Here is a 14,155-nt window from a genome sequence, read left to right as displayed (position 1 = left end):
ACTAATGAGGCAGTTTTCAGTTTTTCAGTTTTCTTCTAATTGAAGTTATTCAATAAACAGAATTTTCTGTATATAAAAAGATGTTTTTTCAGAAAGCATCCGTTTCAGAAAGCATGTTTAAAAAAGAAACAGTTCTAATATGCAGTTTCACATTCCAAAATACAACAATTTCTCTCATTGGTTAGCTCTTTGAGTTGTCACTTAGTCTGTTCAATTCTATCAGAGTAAGGCAAAAACGTTAGTTTCAGTGCTTCAGCTACAAAGATTGCAGCATTAATGTTAGCAGGAACCAGAGGCTGTTTCCTTGCAAAATGCCATAGTGCAGGCTTTCTGAAAGCAGTCATCTGCCTTAAAAATGATGGTATGCTAGCAGYGGTATCAAAGGATTGGCCTTATGGCATGTCACAGCATTGGCATGTTGCAGCATGCTGTTCTAATTCAAGCATTAGATGGTTGGTTTTAGATAGCTTTTAAATCAACTGATTATGACATTTGGGTACCACCAGCCATACTCAGAGGAATTTACAGAATTTTTTTAGAAGATCCCAACTGTGAAGTACTTCCATCTGAGGGCAACCCCACCTTTAAGCCTCACAGACAAAAGCCATCTTGCACTGAAGTTTCAAATACAAAATATAATTGCTTCAGCAGTTCCTATTCTTTCATAGAGGTTCCCTTTTCCACCCAGGATCCAGATAAAAAAGTGCCCAGTGAAAAAACCTTTTCAAGAGAAAAGAAGATGGCTTTTTATCATTAATCATCACAGTAATGCTTTTTACAGAATGGTCCCGCAGGAATGGTTGTAAGTGGCACAACTGAGGGGCAACAACATGTGATACAGGGATGGGAACTTTAGCAGTCATCTTTGCCAGAGGTATGACGTAGGTTAACTACATAATAAAACTAAAGCCATCTCATGACACTAAAATTATCCACTAAGATTTACCAGCTTGCTCCAACTCCAAAACTTCTTGTCACTTATTTCTGAGAGTGTACGTGATAGCAGCAAGTCAGGTATTGAATAACTATCAACCAAAGCTTTCTGCACAGAATCAGAATCCTTTTATATGTTTAGGAGTCACTTTGTTTTTTCTTGGGGTGTTCAATTGGGAGGGGTAAAGAGATGTGTTTGAGAATAACACCACAAACACCTCAAACCCACTAGGTTTGCTTACATGAATTTTTCCTTTTAAAATAAGGAGATAATTATACAAATTACTGTACCTGTATGAGATGCTGTGATGACCGTCATTACTCAGTGTATTATGATCGGGACCTTTCCAAGTAATTGAAGCCTTAGGGCGACCACAGACTTTACACCTAAGCACGATGGTCTCTCCTGTCTCACACGTTACCTCACTCAATGGTATTATAAACTCTGGGGGAACTGAAAAAAGAAAATTAATGGCAATTGAAAATCACCAATTTGCTTTTCCATTCCCTTCATATTCTCTTTATTATTACTTAAGACAAAGGCACTGAATGTTTCTAAGAGTTTATCTCTTTGAGCACATCAGTGACTAGGCCTCTTGTTACGGCTCTGCAGAGTTAATGACTTTTTCTCTGCATGAACTTGGGCATGACCTATTGTGCTATGCCATGGATAACTTGGAAACGTATCATGGCAAATCAAACACTGTTTGCACCAAGTAACCTGAGAAAACCCATCAGTGAAAAGTACTGGAGGATATGCTCAGCAAAGTTATCTTTATGTCCAGCTAAGTTTGCAAAGGGAACACAAAACACCTATCTGTTGAGGCAGTGTGGTGGTTTCCCTCTTTGCTTACAGATCAAACTCAAAATGTTTCGTTTTGTGAATCAAGTGAAAATAAAAAAGTGTGGCTCTGACTCCAGAGTGCCACTATCTTTGTCCCAATCAGCCTCAGCAGTGGAGAGGCCCTGAATGCTCCCTGGAGTTTCAGCTGATAAAAAATAAGCAGAAAGTCTCCAACTCCCGACTTTATTTTACAAATACAACGAAATTCAAATTCCATACAATCTCAGTGCAGACACATTAGGAAAGGAAGACAGCATAAATCTTCCTGAAAAGCACATCATACAGTCCTTGTGAACAAAGTCTTGCATCTTGCATCTTAAAAGCTCTGATATATTTCTTTATCTCTTGCCCAAACAAACAAAAAAAAAAACCCATATCAAAAAATCATCCCAAACTCCTACATACATTTTGATAGAAAACTCTCTGTTCAAATTCACTTGAAATTAATTACATTAGGAACTGAGTAAACTATGCTTTCATCAAATTATAAAGATTAAAATAACTTACCATCATAAATGTAATTGGGATTGAGAAGCTGGAAAGAAGAAATTAAAGAATTAATGTCCTTATAACCTTATAATAAATTAAAGAATGGTAGAAAAAGCACAGTGAGAGCAGAAGTTAGGTGTACCCACAAAGATCCAAGACACATTTGGACATCAGAATATCAGTACTGCACTACTCTCTCTGCAGTATCATTATGCAGTATCACATCTGCAGGCTCAAAAATTACACCTCCCTGTCTTGGGTCTGGACAAATATAGTCCATTAAAGCCACTGTTGCATCCATTTACTTGCTGTGAAATTCCAACAGAAGCTAAAACTAGAGGCTAGATTTTAAAGAAACTCTAATATGACTATTTTTGGAAACTATTATATCTTTGTAACATTTACCTTTACAGAAACCTTGTTGGCAAGTCCTTCTCGGGATTTGCGGTAACCATTTTCTAGCTTGCCTTCCCTTTTGCCGTCTTTATCTTTTTTCTCAGATTTCTTCCTTAAACGGAGTGCTGTGTGCCAAGATGTTGACTTCCTGAATGCAGAACATTAAAACTTTGGTCAATTGTTTTCAACTCTCAGCTCTGCATTATACTTTCTATTTTGAAATGCTATCGGTAAAGTATGTTTCAACATTATTTCATTGTGTTAATAGATACTGAAATGAAATACACTGTGTACTTCACAAGGCATGCTAACCTTAGTTAAAACTGTAAGCAAACTGGTAAGATTTAGTAGTTTAGTATTTCTTGAAATCTTTGCTGGAGTAGTAAACTTTCAATATGCAAATACAAAGTATCAATCAAACTGAGCAATGAACAGCATAAAATCCATCTCTAAGTCGATAGGAGCTTTACATTAGAGCTGGTAGGAAGTCTGATATGACATGATTTTCCCTATTACAGTGTTGAGGGAAGTCTTCCTAGCACAACCAGCCAATTTCAAATGGTTTGTGGCTCCAGGTGGAAAGCTGGGAACTCTGAAATCTCATTCCACTTGGCACAAACAAAGATGTCTTGCCTGGCTGCTCATACCATTAAGTCAATAACTTACTGCTCTTAAGCCATGTATTATTTTATATTCTTTTCCCAGAAGACTGTATAAACAGTGGATTTCTTTTTTCTTTTTTTAAATAAAAAATAGGTCCTTCTGGGTTCTTTCTTACTATTCTGTAGTTGGAAGTGGGCTAAGACATCTCTCATATATTCATCCAACTTGATGCTTATTTCTCAAAGATAGCTTCAACTTTTGGTTTAAAAGCTTCAAAGTCTTGTCTAAATGGGAAATTTTTCTTACTCCTCCTCTTCTACATATGTCCAGACACTTACTTGATGGTTCCATCAGGGTTGTCAATGATGACTGCACTGGTATGCCCCAAGACATAGCCGGGAATCCAGCCCTCGGCTGCGGGGCACTGATCAGTGGCGGCTCTGAACACCAAAAACATGTTCTGTTGGTTGCTGGCTAGAATCTGCACGACCTCTCCTTGGTAGACATTTATCTCATCCTCCTTCACTGCCGTGTAATCGTGTGTCACCAGCATGGTGGAGATATTGCTACTGCTGCTACTTTCACTCTGCAATGTCAAGCGGAAGCACAAAGAAGGGGAGGGGGGAAAGAACTCATGAAAAGTTCATGAAGACGATAGGCTATTCTCGGCCCACACCATTACAACCAAGATCTGCATAATCCACATAGCTTAAGGCACAGTCAGAGCAAAGAGCTAGGATTTCTCTTCTAGAGCTGGCTGTGTCTATCTTGTGTAAATTAGCTTGATTTTTGAATAGTATTACTTACAGCAGCAGCAATTTATTCCTGTTACTTTTACTCAAGATTACTTTCTCTCTATTTATTAAGACTCAGTTTATATATAGCCACCAATTTATATTCCTTTCAGGCTCTGACTCTGAATCCTTTACTGAACATCTTCATCAGGTAAYAGAACTACCATACAGCACTGGGGACAATTCATCATGAAGTCTTATAGATGCAGTTTCAAAAATATAACCAGTTAATAACTCACTTGATAAACACTAGGAACTCCAACAACAAAAAATATATAGTCTTTCCTAGCAGAACGTCTCAGTTCTCAGACATTAGCCTTCTCTTGCATGCCAAACACGTCAAATTACAAAAGAATAAAATAGGCTTCTGATAATGTCTCTTAAAAACCTCAAGACTTCTCACTGGTTGAATCTTTATGATCAGGTTTGTTCCTTAGATTCGTGAGATGAGGTAAATTACTGGATTTTAAAAACTATTCAAGTTTCTTGGGCAAAATAGGCCCACTGAATTTTCAGAATAAAGCAGGAAATGTTGTTTTTAGTCACTAGGATAGCTGTGTGTTGTTAGATGCTTACCTTGTACTTTCGGCTAGTGTTCACAAATTTTGTCTGTTTACTCACTGAGCATTTTCTCTGGTAATATACATTACTGCTGAGGGTTTTCAAAACAAATAGCTCTCTCCTGGCCATGACTTCACTGGGAATTATTCTTCCATTTTTTAAAGTAAGGCTGTTTTTGCCCACGCTTGCATTTCCCATATGTGGTTTAATAAACAGAAGTTTGAAAATTATTATCAAGTTGTGCCACCTTTCCTTGAAATAAGTGGTTTTCTTCTTGAAATAAGTTGAAATCAAAGCAAATGGCTCATTTACAATGTGATATGAGGGAGGGGTGTGTGTCTGTGTGTGTGTTCTTTCAAACTGGTTCAGGTTGATATCAGTGAGGGGTTGCTATTGTTTAGTAGTGGCCAAGCTGGTGATCGGCATGTTGAAGCAAGCAAGCTGTACCCAGCTGTAGGTGCAGGCTACTATGGCTCGCACAGCGTGACTGCCATACATATGTGCTAGCAGCGAGTGCAAGTTTGGCTGGCAAGATTAAAAGAGTGTGTCACCTTCTCTTTTCTCAAAAAGATCAGTCATCTCAACAGTGTTGAGGGGGTGCAGCAGGACTCTGGGGACATCTCGGTACATGGAGAGCCCTGAACACCATGTTCTGTTCCAATCTGCTCATGGCTTTGAACGAGTTGCTCTCTCAGCACCTGTGTTTCCCCTGAGGGTGTTTTGTCTGTTTAGTCTACTGAGAAATCAAGATATCTGGAAAGGAACCRTCTCAGATTACTCATTTATAGCTTGTCCAGCACTCTGATGCTTGCATTTCTCCCGAGTCTGTAGATCTATTCTGACTGGAACACCTAATTGACTGGGTCATTCAAGTCCATACTTTATTCCTACTAGGATGCTGAAGCAAATGCTACACAAGGGAGAGATTCATCCTGGGGAGGTGCAATTCCAGTTGGTCTGGGAAAAGAGCCAGTCAGACTGGCTCAGAGAACTGTCTACATGGTCTGTTGTACTTAGCAAGGCCTTGTCATGCTTCAGGCAAACCAGAAACTGCAGAATTAAAAACCCACAAGTCTTATTTTCAGTCACTGCTTAGAGTAAAATAACAATTTGCTAGATACTTTTAGCTTCATAGCAAGCTACTATTGATTCTCTCTGTTAGACCTAAAGGGGGAGGAGATGGGGAAGGCTGAAGGAGCAAAACCAGCCCCAACTCCAAACCTTTCTCCACACACTATTCCCAAACATACTATTTCTTAGCATGCAGCATTATTTATAAAACTGCAAGACTGACYTTCCTGTAACATATAAAAATCTCTTTTTTCATAGTTCAAGCCTAAAGGATCAGATTGAACTCTGAATATTTCTTATTTTGAACAAGAATGTATAAATCTGTTAAAAAGTTGTCACTTAGCAGTTAACAGACCTTTCTCCCTTGTGAATGCATTTATATAAGAATTTATTCTCACTGTAGGAAGACAGTCTTCTCTTTTTCCTTTCAAGGAGGTGATCATTCTTGTACAGTAAATGATTTTCTATTGCAAGTCACTGACCTCAAATATGGGATTACAATCAAAACCTGAAAAATTGCTCCCATATTCTTGAAAAATTAACAAGAGCCACTCTTCTTTCTCCTTCTTAGATATAAACTGTCTCACCTGTCTCACTAAAAGCCTCACATATGTACACAGGGGCTTCCACATGCAGTTTAGCCATATGTGCACGTAAAAAGTCATATATTCACACATTATGGTTTACTGTAAGATAAAAACAAGCTATAGGATCTTTCCTGAGGTGGTATCAAAATTCAAATGTTTCAAAAAATTAGTGCCACTCTGCTTCTCTCTTTCTTTTTTAATGGAACGATATTAATACTGTGTAAGATGTTTCTGCACATAAAACGTACCACCATCGTGATCCACATGCTGTGTAGTAACTGCCAAATATTCCAGTTATCTCAGCTAATATATTAGCATCATATTTTGCTAAACTGAAGATAAACACAAGACAGAGCTAAACCACATGAAAAGTTGAAAGAAGATTGGGATAAGAATACAAAACATGCAAAGCATAATTTTTTTCTTTGAGGCTATTATAAAAGTAAGCTTAAGAACTAAGAAGTCAAGAAAGCTCTGTGTGTTAAAACAGTTCATCAAGAATGCATGCATTTTAAAAAGGTACTGCAAGTTAGGTGATTTGCAAAACCGGTACTGCATAGGAATTGTGAGAGTAGAAAAACACACATTTGTGAACAGAACAATGCTTAGTGAGGAAAAATCGAACGCAATTTAAAAAAAATAAGTAAATAAAAAAGGCACCACCACGCGCCTACCACATCCATGGCAAGTGCCTTAAAATTTTTGTGTTGTATTTGCACATGACCCTGTGATTACTGTGTTGCATTTCCTGGTGGACGTTATTACAGAGAATGTGGACTCTGCTGATACCCCAGTTTTCCACACAAACACTCCAAGTGCATACTAAAAGACTGAATCTCCAGATGTCATAAGACAGTTCCTCTTATAAAGCAGCAAAGACAAGTGGAGTCTAGTGACTTTCCACTGAAGTTTTGGTTGTGGTGGAAGGAAGAATATTTTAGTTAGGTTTTGTTTGCCTGTTTTGAGTGGATTGCTGGAAGCTTCCTTGACCAGACATAGGTTTTAAAAAGACAGAATGCTGTATACCAACTAAGGCTGAGAGAAAGGTAAAAAAAAAAAAAAGAAAAAACAAACCAAAATCAAGCAGGTCAGGGAGTGTGTAGTAGACGTCCCAACGAAGTTAAAACTCAACAGGACAATGGTGGCCGATGTGCACGTGACAGGGAAAAAAGCCCCAAGGCAATCTGCTAAAATCTTGAAGTCAGATTTAAAACATGTTGGTTGCAGTGCATACCTCACGGTGCTCTGGCTGCCACAGTTCAGCATGTTAATTATGTGCCTTCAGATTAGAGACGGAAAAGCAAGGAGAGCAAGTTAGTAAGTATCAGCCTGTGATCTATGTTTTCAGCAGAGGTGGAAATTGCATCTAATGTTAGCAGTTACTTTTGTGTCTGTATACATGTCATGACATATGTTTTATGTATACATACACAGAGAGGTAGGCAATTTTGTTTTTTTAATGTGCAGAAGATATTGGAATAGTTGATTATTTCAGAGCAGTACAGCACTGGAGAGCCAGAAGTTAGTACGGAGAGTGATGGTAACGCACAGAAAGGGAGCATGGGAAGGTTTTAGAAGAGCTCGCAGGACAGAAGTGCTCCGCTCTTACCCCATTACTCTGGGTGGAGTGAACTGACTGCTCGCTGGTCGAGGAGCATGTGCTCATGCGGTCTGTGTCCTTGCTGTGTGAAGAGTGGCGGTGGACCTGCCGCTGGAGGGAGTCATTGTCCCCAGGGAAAGTGAAGGAGCCAGGGCGGCTGGCAGGGGATGCTGGGATGGAGCTCCAAAAGGAGCCCTTCTGCAGGGGGCTGCTGGGTGGAAAGGTTTCTTTGCCAAAAGGTGAAGGGAAAGTCGTGGAGAGAGGAGAGTTCATTGGTGAGACGGCTCCTGGTCTTGGCTTCCCAAGCGTCAGGGATCCTATGCTGTTTCTTGAGCGACCATCCTCTGAACTTCCACGAGATTCTTTCTGGGCTCCATCAGCTGAGCCAGAAATGTTTCCTGGTGTCTTCCTGGGACTCTCAATAACTTTCATCTTGGGAATCTGCTCAGCTTCTCTCTGAGGACCATCCGGTTCTGCATGGGGAGGGTGCCTGTCTGGCTGGCTCAGGCCAGTTTCTAAGGAGGTGTTGTAGTGTGGCAGGGAGAGATTGTGAATGGACGTACCTGACATCTTGTCTGCCTCTGCTTGGGCCGAGGCTGCAGAGGAGACCAGGACTGGGGAATGGTGTCTGACAGGCTGGGGGATCCTGGATGGCCTGCTACGGCTGGAGCTGGGAAGTCCACTACAGCTGCCGGGGCCACTGCTGTTACCGCTGCTGCTCCCGCTGCCGCCTCCGCCGCTGCTGTGGTTCCTCTGATACTCGATTGGGGACGTCAAGGCTGCCGACAGGGGAAGGAGAGAAGGAGATTGGGGAAAGTGGGACAGGAAAAGGAACAAGAACAGTTTGAAACGGATGTGTTTAGTGCCAAAGGAAGCACCATTCAGATAAGATACATTCTCTTAGCAAGGCYGGTCATCCCATTGACCTCAGGTCACTTTCCTGTATTACCCTTCATGATCTCCTGTAACTTTAATAAAGACGGAAAAGCTGAAACCAGAGAAAAATATTTGTATATAGATCAGTCAAAATCCCCCCCCCCCAAACATGCAACCAATCTGGGAAACACCAGCTGTGACTCTAAATTCTCAGTTCCTTGCTCTACACATTACAGCTCTTAAAAAATTAATAAATAAAAATCAAGAGGCGTTAACAACCAATGAATACAAAAATACAGCAAGAACTTTCAGGTGTCATGCCAGACACTGACTACTACTACTCTTCCCCTACAGACTGAATGATGTTGCCACTGTAAGACATGCTAACAATGGACATCAAAATAATGCAAGTAAAATATATTCTGAATAGACACTTAAAACACTTGGGTTTAGCCCGTAAAGACTTGGATTTACTTATAAGGGCTATGCAAATGTCCTTCATCAAAGGATGGTGCCAATTTTAATTCACTCCTACAAAATATTTGGAAAATTTCACCAAGAGAACACCATGTGAATTCTGACTACCGCTCTCATAATAAATGCTATAGCATCTGTTCTGAAGCAAATACATAGCACATTTTGCCCAACTGTTCTGTGCCAGCTCAGGAAAAGGGAAACTTGAAAAACCTTCCAGAGCCAAGAAACAATAGATGAGAGACTCAACTCAATTAGGAATTTTCAGGGAAAGCAAATCATTTACCATTTAAAAAGTTGCGCTGGTTTTCCAAGATTTGGTTAATTTCGTGGATCCATAACTGGCGGATGCCTGGACTGGCAGAATGCAAAACAAAGGTCTCCGTGACATCGCCCGTTCTTGACGTTAGTGCAAATTTACATGGATCGTTGTCCACATTTTCCTCCAGGGAAAGGCAACTCACCTTAACAAAAAAGAAAATTTACTTTGTATGTTTTCTGAGAAACATACCACTAAAATTTCTTGCTTAGTAGCTCAGAGTCAGATCTTCAAATGTAAGTCAGATAATCATCATTTCCTTCAGTAAAATAGTACTGTGAAATGGAAGGATTACAATAAACTAAGGATCAGCACATGTCATTCTTGGCACAGCTTCCCCTGTCTCCCTCTGCAGCAGCATTTGTTCCAGTGAGTGCAGCAGCAGTTTGACATCCCGTGCCTGAACAATCTTGGCACGCCCAATGCAAGTGCTCTCCATCAGACCTCACTCTTCATTTGTTTTATTTAAAATATGGAGCCCACCAGAGAGTTCCACTAAGGGCCCACACTGAAGGCTTCTGCTGCAGAGCCAGTGATGCTTCTGAGCACGCTGTCAAGCCAGAGCGGGACAGGGTGCTCAGCTGGCACACAGGTCACTATGGGGAATTAGAGGATGCAGAATGGACTCATAACTTTTRGGGAAGAAGGCTGGTGGGAATTCTCAGCAGTTTTTTCAGGGCAGGGTTGAAGTGGGGATAAATGCTTTTGTCTCTGGGATTCACTCGTACAAAAAAGCACGAGTCCAAAAGGAAGACTTTTTACCTGCAAACGTTAGCTACATGTTTGGACTGATTTCAGCTGAAGCCCATCAGAAGGGATATTTAAGAGTTATTACCTTTCTTTACAATAACCTTGTAGTGTGATGTACACACAGTGCAAAGCTGAAGAATAAACTTTTAGTGCATGTTTGTCCAGCTCTGAACAAGAACATCTGCTTTGGTGGGCTTCATGGGGGAAGCATTAGAGAGCTAGGATGCAAGATTTCCATTTATCATCAGAGTGAGCACAAATCTGATAGGAAGTAATTTCAGGAAAACACCTCACTGTTTTAAGATTATACATCTAGATTTTACTAGTGACTCCACACTGTACATTATAAAACTGTTACCTTTGTGACACCTGCACAAACTCAGCCAAGACTCACATACAACAGTTACCTTGATACTGTTTTTAAACAAGAATCCAGGCATGGAGAAACCTTTCTTTTTATCTAGCGGCTCACTGAAAATGACAATCTGCTCAAACAGGAAGACTCGTCTTTCCTTGCAGCGTGGCAGAAGTCCCGTGTCCTGGTCTGTGACCAAGAATGTGTCCTGGAGCAGCAGCTTACCCTGGGCTACAATTTTACCCTAAAAACAGAGGTAAGTGCAAACATATTTGGTGTGATTTTTTTTCATCAATCTTTTTGAGCAAATAGTCATTCTAAAATAACGTAGTATTTCCTGATTTATCAGAGYGTTCCTGACCATATATTCATTGATCCTCTGACAGATGAGACATTCTTTGCTGTTTCTCAAAACAAACAAAAAGACCCAAATCAAATCAACCAATCAAGCAGAAAAATTCAGTTAATACTGGAGACAATTTGAGTTTATTAGCAACACTGGTAAAACCATCCCTCCTTCCAGTGTCTTCCAGTGTGCTGAACAGGGAAGACTTCAAGTTCATATGTGCATCACAGAACAGAAAGGGCTTTGCAGGTAGATGTGACTGTAGTCTGGCTGGTGCATACTGCTTCAGTAGCCACTTTTCATCTTCACTAGCCTTAGCAAAGTAAGAAGGGCTACAATCACCTCAGGTTCTTTACTGACCTTAGCAACTTCTTCTTTGTCTGCACTGCTGGAGTCAGGTCTGCTCATAACTGATTCACTATTTTGCCAAACATTAGTCAGATAGGAAACTGTAATAATACCAGCACTTCCTAGATTCAAAGGATGAAATCTAGTGACACTGACATACAGATAAAGTTTCTTAGAAAGAATTCCTTTGCAGGACTAAGACTTGATTTTTCACTCATCAATTTTTGCACCATCGTACCAGATTGTAAAGGAGCACTGTCTCTCCACCCCTATTTCTGCCCATAACGTAAATGCTAATTGTTAATTTCTAGACCATCTGACAAAAACTTGTAGTAAAACACGTTCAAAAATTCCAGACAACTTACATCAAATCCTTGCAGGCGGCCAACATTCATCATGTCATTGCACCGTTTTGGTACTATACACATGACCTCTACGGCTCTCTGTTAAAGATAAAATAGTTAAAGCTTAATTTTCCAAATACATGTTTGCAAGACAGAATTTTGTTTTATTTGCTACTGTTGTTTTAAAGTAGAAAGCAGCATGAAAAGTAAACACATCCCATAATTACAAGCTCAAGAGCAGAACAGGCGTAAGTACAGAGCAAGGAGCATTCAAGTCAATAAGAGAAAGTGTCTGAAGTACCTCTAGTTCTGTTGTGTCAAGGTTAGCTTTTTTAGAGTATTTGAGGAAGTCCTAAAACAGGAAAAACATTAATATGAGTTATTTACTCATTAATCAGCAAAGAGAAATCTTAAAAAATCTGAATTTCTATTATCTGCCAGAGAATGACTAATTGCAGAAGACACTTTAAGAAATCCCAGATTTTGTTCTTATAGCTTCTGTGTTACTTCTCTTTGTTTTTGTCGGAGGTATTCTCTGTTTTGTTTTATTTAATGGAAGAACAAGTATTAAGGCAATGATCTCTGTGATACACGGTTACTTTTCAGCAAATATTTAAGCGACATGTAGGTGGAAAAGTCGGGATGACTCCAACAACTCCAACCACTATTACATCTGAAAACAGTTTGCAGATCCCTCTCCCCTGCACATGACATTGGTACAAATTCTAAGTGTTTCCATATCACTGACTTGAGTTCATCTCATCTTAAGCTATTTTAAGAGTGAGCAAAATTCAATCCAAGCTATTATTGCAATTTTCATAAGAACACTAATATGTTTGGAAACTAACCATATTATGTGGCTTACAGATTTGGAATCTGTTTGGGAGGAAGGGTGGAAAAGCACCTTCAATATTTAAAAGAAAAAGCATATCAGTTAACAAACATATTAAATCATTCACCTCAACATCACTTTACCTTTAGTAACAGCTGGTATTTCATAATTCTCTGCACAGGTTTTATCAGCAAGTCTGTGAGCTGAAGTCTGTGGCCCAGGCGTTGCTTCAGATCCTGAAAATTATAAAATAGTATTTTGGCTTAAAATATTGTTTTGTTTAGTTAGAAACAGAGCATTATACTTCACCTTTAATGGCTATCAGAGGAGAAATTGGCAGAAATCAGAGCAAAATTTGATCCTCAGTTAGCAAAAGGGGGAGTCCTTTCCCTTGTCGTTATTTCCTAAATACCTTCAGTGCTTTTTCTGAAACTACTGTACAGTGAAATTCATTTTACAATCACAGGTTGTACATATTGTATTGCTCTATAGTGATCCTCGCTCCTTCAGCATTGCTCCTTCACAAAAGTGGTACACACAAGCACTGTAGCTGCCTAGGCTAGTAAGGATGAGGCTCTACTGATTGATTAACGTCTCAGACCTGAACTTCAGTTTTCTTCTCTTGGATTAATACATTTCTAGTAATCCATACCAGACTAAAGAAATCACAACAGATACTGCAATAACTCAATAATTTATAATTTGAAACAGCAATAAAATAGCAGTCACACTTTTTTTTTTTGGTCACAGATCTGAGCATGCTTACACGTGTACACATGCTGTACCTAACCTTTACTGTGCACATGTCATCTCTCTGAAACTTACCTCAAAAAAGGTATCAATGTATTCTGAGACAATGTGCTCAGACTTTGGTTTGTTTTGGCAGTAAACTATGTACATGTGCAACCTTCTCTCCTGGAAGAACAAAGATATGGAACGATCATTATCATGACAGATTGAAACAGATCATTACTTAAGAAGTACAGCTGTCTGAAAGTCTAAACATAAGAAAGGACCTTTTCGGGAAAAGCAGCAGCTACATATATAGAAGTTACAGATCTGAAATCATACTTGGGAATATCATGATTTCAGAAGGGGATCACAAGTCAAAAAATTGTTACCATTATGAGTATGTCAGAACATCGGTTGTTCAGTGATGACAGCTTGATAAGTCTCACAGTAAAGTTAACCATAAAAAAGGTTAAATTTTTCTTTTAGCAAAAACAATGGTTGAAGTGTTTGAAATATTTATTTGAATATTCAGTTTTTTTAATAATCTAATGTATTATTCTAATACATTAAAATAATGTCCTCATCCTATTTAACTTTAGACAGTAGTTGGGAGGAAAAGTTGGTTTGTCAGTCTTATCTCGCGTTAGCTGTCTTGTTGGAGTTTTAGCAGGAAATARGTGATATAGAGCCTGGAAATGGTGGTGTTGGTATTTTTAAGGTCTGATCATGAATAGTGTTTGCATGCCTTTTTAAGACCAAAGGCAACAAAGAAAAAGAGTAAGCATAACTTCTGCCTCTGAGGTTCATTTTTGATTGCCACCTTGCTGATGAAGAAACACAGATGCACCATATGTGCCTATCATTTACTCCAAAATCTGCTCCTGGCAGGACTGTTTTGCTG

The 14,155-nt window shown here is 39.4% G+C and overlaps 1 protein-coding gene across 1 annotated transcript in view; it reads right to left on the bottom strand.

Moving 5' to 3' along the window:
• Positions 1 to 14,155, bottom strand: part of TRIO (trio Rho guanine nucleotide exchange factor) — a gene marked incomplete at its 5' end in the record, with an annotated part of 101,333 nt that overhangs the window by 10,256 nt on the left and 76,922 nt on the right. The window contains 11 exons of the mRNA XM_085311993.1: positions 1,225 to 1,387; positions 2,285 to 2,312; positions 2,672 to 2,810; positions 3,604 to 3,851; positions 7,888 to 8,657; positions 9,515 to 9,692; positions 10,705 to 10,896; positions 11,712 to 11,789; positions 11,992 to 12,042; positions 12,666 to 12,758; positions 13,348 to 13,437. Of these exons, the coding sequence (XP_085168119.1) occupies positions 1,225 to 1,387; positions 2,285 to 2,312; positions 2,672 to 2,810; positions 3,604 to 3,851; positions 7,888 to 8,657; positions 9,515 to 9,692; positions 10,705 to 10,896; positions 11,712 to 11,789; positions 11,992 to 12,042; positions 12,666 to 12,758; positions 13,348 to 13,437 (2,030 nt within the window). The remainder of the gene's footprint in view (positions 1 to 1,224; positions 1,388 to 2,284; positions 2,313 to 2,671; positions 2,811 to 3,603; positions 3,852 to 7,887; positions 8,658 to 9,514; positions 9,693 to 10,704; positions 10,897 to 11,711; positions 11,790 to 11,991; positions 12,043 to 12,665; positions 12,759 to 13,347; positions 13,438 to 14,155) is intronic.

Source organism: Rhea americana, unplaced genomic scaffold (assembly GCF_003343005.1).
Source record: "Rhea americana isolate MKP2758 unplaced genomic scaffold, rheAme1 scaffold_353, whole genome shotgun sequence".
Taxonomy (NCBI): Eukaryota; Metazoa; Chordata; class Aves; order Rheiformes; family Rheidae; genus Rhea; species Rhea americana.
The sequence above is the reverse complement of the archived record's forward strand: the minus strand, read 5'-3'. Positions and strand labels throughout refer to the sequence as shown.